Genomic DNA, 7,836 nt, shown 5'->3' with positions numbered 1-7,836 from the left:
ATCGGCTTATCACTATCTCAATATTATCCAAGAAAATAGTATATTGTCTATAGTAGAAGACAAAGAATGATGATCTAAAGAATGATTTACGTGCTCGCGGCGCACAGTAACGCGACCACCGTCAACCGAAACGCATCACTATCGCGCGCTGTCAAATTCCCGCCAATTAAAATATCAATAAAAGTGTAACCTGTTTGCTGGATGTGTGTGATGTCTGTGTGATTTTTTTATATTTTTTTAAATAGTTAAAATATTCAAAATGACTGCCGGATCGGAAGAACACGAGCCCCTAATTACATCCTCCGTGGATCAGCAGAGGGTGACATATAATAATTCTCCCCAGGTAAATACATAGTTTGATATTATTAGATTATGTGTTATATTTTTATAAGACTTACTTTAGTAATAAAAATATATTTCAAGATGTTTTTACCATTTCGTAACACTGTGTAATAATTTTAATGAGGATTCTTAGAATCATTATCATATTTATTATATTTATACGTTGAATAACAATTTAAATAAACATCGTAAATATAATAGATATGTAGGGTCTATTGAAATATATAGATGTGAGCGGAACGCGTGAACCACGTGAGCTTTATAAAGCCTTAATTATGTTTTATTGTGTGTAAATCAACAGAGCAAAAAGTTAACTAGCTTCATAATAATAAGAGTTTCTGTGTATTGAATTGAAAAAAAAAACATCTGTGACGTTCTAACCAGAACCGATAAAAATTTAATATTTAATGTTTTTTTTATATACATAAATATAATAGCTAAACACAGAACATTTTATGTTAATGAACTTCGTTTGTTTTAACTGGTTTTTATATAACTGAATTCTTATTGAAAAAAACAACTATGTAGGTAGTTAGCGGCCATATTATTATGACATATTATATATCTGAATTATAGAAGGCTTAAAATAAACCTTAAGTTCTTCGCATTAAAATTAAGCTTAAAATAACAACGGAACAGGCATGGCTGTCGAATTGATAAGAAGTACAGAATTAAATTAATTTTCTATTGAAGATGCGGTCTCCTAATTAGGTATGTCGCAAACTAGTTTTAGTACAGAATTAAATTTAAGATACATTTAAGATGTTGAGGAATTTTTACACGCCCGCGTCGTGGCAACGTTTTCAAAATCGTAGTAACGGTAAAGGGCTGATTGATAAATAAAAAACTTTTCGTACACCATCTTCATTGGTTGCTCTCATTTATGAAAACCCAATAAGACCATGTAAAGTCCTGTTAGTGTTTTGTTTCCCCAACCATGAGATCCTGCGTTATACGTGAGACCCACGTGTGCGATGATTGTCTTACTAAGCACAAATAACGAGGATGTTTAGCAACTGACAAGCATATCTCTTTGCTCTTGCACTGTTATTGGCTTTTATCGGCTAATCAGATAGTATCAGTTGGTCACATAACCAGCTTGTGGCAATGCGCAATGTTGATAGGTTCTTTCTTAACTTACTTACTATTATAAACGAACCTTAAAATTTAATTACGAATAACAAGCTGAATAATATTAAGATTATTGAACCTAAAATAGATAAAAACCTTAATAACAGCGCATCTGTCACATTAGGCACTGACAAATAGCAGTTTTTGACAGTTTACACAATGAAAAATGTCCGTTAATCTATGTAGTTCATTCAATGTTGTAAAATCTGTGCGCTTTTGAGGTTCTAGCCTTGCCGATGTCACCTGGTATACTTCTCAAGCACACTGTTTAGGCATTGTCGTATTGCCAAATCCTTTCCAGGGTGGAAACAATGTAACAATTTTACTAAGTACACGTTAAGTTAGACACGCTATATGTAAAAAATAATACGCATCGAGGAAGTGAAATCGCCATATGACATTCTGTTTTATACAGTGGAATTTTACTAAAGAGCGTTGGTTATAAACCGGTTATATACAATCAGATCATTAAAACGGTTCGATCAAAATTACTGTATAAAGATTTTTCTTTTTGGTCTAGATTCAGAACTTATGAAATAAACGCAACGAGTTTGTTGTGTGATTATAATTAACTTTTGTGTTCAATATTATTTCTTATTTAATGTGTTTGGAGATTATTTTGACTTCCTGAAGAAATTGCGAATTTTATACATTAATTAAATTTGTTAAATTAATACTCATCTAACGTACTTTCATATCGGAAACCTATTTTTGACAGATGATGTCGCAGTCATATAATAAAAGTGACCGATTTAAGTTAAGCCTAATTTTGATCTAAAATTGTCGATATTCACGTGCACTTTGTCTTTCACATGTGTCCTTTTAACTTAATTTTGTCCTGATCACAGTTTACAAATATTCAAATTGCTTTGTTTCGCTGCATTAGTTTTGTCTAAGGAGAAGAGATCGCTCGAAAGCGATAATGCCGCCAGTTGCTCTCCTTCTCATTTAAGTATATCAAATCAATCCATTATATTTCTGTATGCAACGGAGTTTTATTAAATTAAATTTACGAAATTATTAAAAAAGACGGTCAAATTATATTAGAAGGATTTACTTGTCGTATAACGCGTTTGATTTTCTAGTACACGAGACATCAGGACAGTTTTATATTTAATATATACCTACTTGCCATTTTTAAACATAAATATAGCCTTTGTAGGGATAATGTAGCATTCTAATGGATGAATTTGCAATAGTTCCAGTTTTATGCTTATTCATTACAACATAAAAAAATAATTTCATCGTATTAGTAAAGATAAATGAAATGAAAAATAAGTTTATCTTACTTTATTACACTTCAGTGCAAAACGTATATAGTTTTACGCGTGATTTTGAAGTCTATTGTCATTTAGGAATAAGGTAGGTGTATATTATAAATAATTACAATTATACGTACATTTAATCTTAGATTTCTTGGTCGAAAAACGTTTGATGTTATAGAATCTACGCGGCATAACATTTACCACACGTATTAGGCTCCAGAGCACATACAATATGTTTAAACTGGTGACTATTATTAAGAATGAATCGTATTTTTCAACTCAACCAACAACCATTAAAATTCACTTTATGAACGATTTATCCATAGCTTAACTGTAACTGTGTAATGGTTCCGATAACATGTTTTCTATAGGCTTTATTGACTTCCTATAGTCGTAATAAATAATTAGTTAATTTTTGTTGTTTGATCGTATAGTAAGATGATGTTAAAATAAATATTACTTTAACATTTTGTTTCAAAAGGTTAATTTTACGGCATTTACTAAGTTTTAAGCTTAACACGAATTATGTAAGAAGTTGCAGCAAGGTCAACTAATTTCATCAGTCGGTCTATAAAAACTCGGAAACTAGTTTTGGTACGTTGTCCCACGTTGGATACATTCTTAAAACGGAATAGCGAGATATTCTTCCAAAATTATTTCTATTCAATAGAATATTATTTACTTACTGTTGTATTGTTAATTTAGTACTAAGAATTTTATTAGTCGTAGTAGATATATATTAATGTACTTTTCACACTTAGTAATTTTTTAAATTAATTGTATATATATAGTATTAATTATTTTTGAAATTTGCACTTCTTCTCAAATTTCTCTTTAATAAACATTAAGCACACACTTGCGGAGTTTTTAAAGGGCTTCTGCGTTGCGATTTTTACCTGCAGTTCTACCAAAACTTGATTAAAATAAATAAGAAAAACATAACTTCCGAATCGTTTGCACTATACAGTAAAAATTCTCAATCTTCTATATTTTTACTTTCGTCTAGTAGTTCCCAAACACGAATCGATAAGAACGATTCAATTAATTGTGTCCAATTCAGTACAATCGTTTATATCCTGTTCTTCGAACTCGATAATTTGTTTGCTAGTAAGATTTTCGGCTACTCTGCGACCCAGATTCTTATTTCCCTTTAAGACCCGAGACAAGCACATTTCTGCGTGTTTCACTATTCCCAAGAAACTTATTTCGCCGGTAAGAGAAACCCTGTACATCAGGTGAAGGTACGCATCACAAATCACAATGTTACAATATATTTGTTAAACTACTTATCTATCTTACCTTTTATAATAATAATAATCGAAATAATTTTTTCTACCTTGGAGAAGGCAGGTAGATATAGGAATGTAGCGTGACTACTAATGACATTGTGTATATCCAGGACATATCAGCTCAGAAACAAGTACCTAATCAATAAAAAACAATGTATTGGTTAACAAATGTTCGTTAGTTAGAATATACTTTTTAATTCCATCGCAGAAGAAGTGGTATCTTAAAAACCAGTGGCGCTACAGACTTTTAATACTGGGCCTGAGATTTCTGTCTCTGTTTCATGATCATCAATCTAATAGGCTAGCCTATCGGCCTCCTGTGCCTATTTTGGGCAAGCTAGTTTCCTCACGATATTTTCCTTCACCGTTCAAGTGTTAAATGCGCACATGGAAAGTCAATAAGTGCACAGCCAGGAATCGAACCTACGACCTCAAAGTCGCACGCTGAAGCCACTAGGCCAACACAGCAGAATTAGACTTAACTTTAAAAGTTGTCCATAGTTCAATAATCTTTGGCCTTGAACGCTATCTAAGGTTGCCAAACATTCATGGGACATAGTAACTCCAGAATCTTGTCTCCACTGTTGAGCTTTCGTACCGCGCGATATGAAAGCGATCAGCGCTAATGAACTACATGGAAAATGGATTCAAAAATGTCGCTGGCTACCGGCGTACCGGCTGGCACACGCTGTGTTGATTAGACCAAGTCTAGGTCTCCATGTTCTTTCAACGTTGCTGCTGAGAGGTCTCCTACGTCTAAATACATGCACCTATATACGGTATTCAATGTCTTGTCCTCAGAGTCGAAAGAATGTTTAACAGAATTTTGACGAGTATACAATCATTTGCACCGATTTTTATTTCTGTTCATATGAAATCTCGCTGTAATTCTCAATTTCCGTAGCACTGATTATGGAAGTTTGGACCGCTATCCCTGTTAGGAGTAGTGTGTTGGTGGAACTATCAAATAAGAAAACCGCATATTTAAAAATACTTTTGTCTACATTTAGATAAATGGATCTGATATATAGGGTTTTGTAATTTTAATACATTAATGATATTATCATTGGATTAACGGCTTAAACTGAAACCATACTTAGTATCAATTTCGTGCGTAATTTCCTACGCGAGATTTTATTGCGACAATCACTGCTTTGGTATTGAATTTTGGTATCTTCTTGGAGTTAATTCATATAAAATATTTATGTTATGTGTGCGATTAAGACTACTCTCGTTGCTTATTTAATGAAGTAGTCCGTTTAATTTAAAGCCTAGTTCGCTTCATAGAAACAATAAAATATTTCGGAAGTCGATAAACGGAAGTGTATCGGTCGCTACACTGTTTTAATTTCACTAAACATATATAGTACTATTTAATTGTATGGTACATATGACGTTTAAAAACTCTGTAAAAACATTATTTTTTACTTTTAATAGCATCGAACAGCCGTTGGTCACTGACCGCGCGGTCATGAGTAACGAGTATACGAATAACTAAACGTTATTTAACTTTATATTGAAACTCAATGTTATAAATAAGAAGGTGAATAATAAATATATATAGTAGTACTTAGAGAATGTAATAAAATTACGATTATAACAGTCATAGACATAATTATTAAAACGCAACATTTCTAATATATATTAAAAGTAATTAGCCGTGAAATAGACACAATATGTTATATATTCAATGGATAGTGATAAGTATTACCGTATGTTAAATCATGGGATTTTGACATGTACGAGTTAGCTAAGTGTTGACTCTAAATCTAATCGTTTTAAAGGCCTTTATAGAGTGGGAACAGTAGACAACAATTATAAATAACTTGTCTTATTATTATGACATTTGCATGCCTATTTTTAAATGGCCGTTTTTTTATATAATTAATCAATCGAAATGTACCCCTTTATTTGCTGATAAACGATTCATTATTATAAAAGAGACAGCGCTAAGTAGTCAGCTACCTTTCGTCAAAAAATGATGGATTTTGACATAATGACATTACGTCAAAGACATATTGTGCTACTTCTCGTTTCTGAAGAAGGATCAACCTTCTAATTAGTCTGAATCAATTACAGAAATAGAACGTGTACAATTTCTGGGTTTTACGATATTTTAACCAGCGATGCAGGATACAAAGATTATTATTATTAAAATGAAGAAAATTATAGTTCGAGTTCTTAAACGTTGGCAACAGTCATGTTTTCATCACGTGCACTTGTATGCAAATAAACTCGTATGTATTAATATTATTCGTATTTATTATTTTACCAATAAAATTATATTCAGGATCTAGTATTAATCTAAACTTTAAAGTCTTTATTATACTTATAAAATTCGTACATTAAAAATTTCGGTAAATTTGTCGAATTGCTCTTATAGAAATGAATTAAAATATGATTTGTGAAATTAGTGAAAGAAGGTAATTTGTTTAGCTTTACCTTACCTAACCTGATCACAAACGCAACTTAAAAGAAAAAAAAACGTTAATTCACTGGGAACAATGGGAACTAATCAATAACATTTACATCATGCATGTAATATTAACAGATTTTTATTATTCTTTAAGGGGCCCAAAACTATGTGGCAATATCACTTGAGGTACTATGTAGTACAAGTCGTAAAGCAAGATAGAAAAAAAATTGGATCTGTTTCAAGGTGGAGCTATGATTCGAGAAATTTATTGCCCGATTGAAGGGATTATATCAATATAGCCTACAACAAAAAAAAAGTGTACAACGCATTACATCTTATTGTTTGTATACAGGTAATTTTTATAAGCTTTAGATCAACTAGAACCATTCCGGCTACTTATTGATATCTTCCTTCATCTTACATGCAAAAATAATTCAGCACATACAGTATTCTCTCAATAATTTGAACCTCAAGGGACCGGAGATACATTTCAAATTAACAACCGTTTAAATAACCACGAGGGCTTGGGGAATCAAGTAATGATAATCATTCTATATTATTATTATGTATTAACAATTTAAAAAGGCCGAAATCTTTTTTTGAGTGAGCGACTTCAGTCGTGGTAATGATTTCATCAAAAATTAACATGAATTATTACGTTTAATACGACTGGAAACCTAACTTACCCATTTCCATTTATGCATAAAGCGACAGATCGACACATCGAACAAACCACAGGTCTCTGCATGATAAACACTTATATTATAGAGAGTACCGGAAGACCGGTAAAACAAAATTATCGAGAGATTCAAATTAACGAGTGTCAAAGTATCGAGAGTCCACTGTATACAGAAACACAACTTGCGTTGTGTTATGTTCACAGATGACTTGGTGCATGACATAGCCAGCAAGTTACATACAAGGCTGAAGTTGGAGACTGTTAAATTAGGTTATTAATCGTATAGATGCAATCGACTGAGCACCTTATAAGCCTTCGGTCAACGACTTATCCCATCCTAATTTCCTAATATAATTTGTTCAAAACGTAAGTCAACCGTCACGGTAATTGCCTCCTAAGGTCAGTTTACTCGGTGTTGATGTCGGTAACTGGATATCTTCCGTGTGGAATCGATATTACCCGATTATCAATGGCTTATGCCATGCCGCAGTGAGGATAAGAGGGTTATGGATTGTAAGTCAAACCTACAAAGCACAGTCGGGTTTTTTTTGGCGCCAGGAGGCTCATCTGATACTAAGTGATGCCGTTACTGTTAATCACAATGTGAGAAGGCAATCGAGCGCGTTGCCGGATTAAGAATTGGGATTCAGAATAGTTCAATGGGCAGCTGATTCCACATAGTGTTGGTGCGTGGCAAAAACTATTTGCTGAGTT

The 7,836-nt window shown here is 32.6% G+C and overlaps 1 protein-coding gene across 1 annotated transcript in view; it reads left to right on the top strand.

The window, feature by feature from the left end:
* Positions 1 to 113: 113 nt before the first annotated feature.
* The window catches only part of LOC123708987 (protein white), a 41,513-nt gene continuing 33,790 nt past the window's right edge, over positions 114 to 7,836 (top strand). The window contains exon 1 of the mRNA XM_045660049.1: positions 114 to 343. Coding sequence (XP_045516005.1) covers positions 260 to 343 — 84 coding nt within the window. The 5' untranslated portion in view covers positions 114 to 259. The remainder of the gene's footprint in view (positions 344 to 7,836) is intronic.

Source organism: Pieris brassicae, chromosome 4 (assembly GCF_905147105.1).
Source record: "Pieris brassicae chromosome 4, ilPieBrab1.1, whole genome shotgun sequence".
Classification (NCBI taxonomy): Eukaryota; Metazoa; Arthropoda; class Insecta; order Lepidoptera; family Pieridae; genus Pieris; species Pieris brassicae.
The sequence above is the reverse complement of the archived record's forward strand: the minus strand, read 5'-3'. Positions and strand labels throughout refer to the sequence as shown.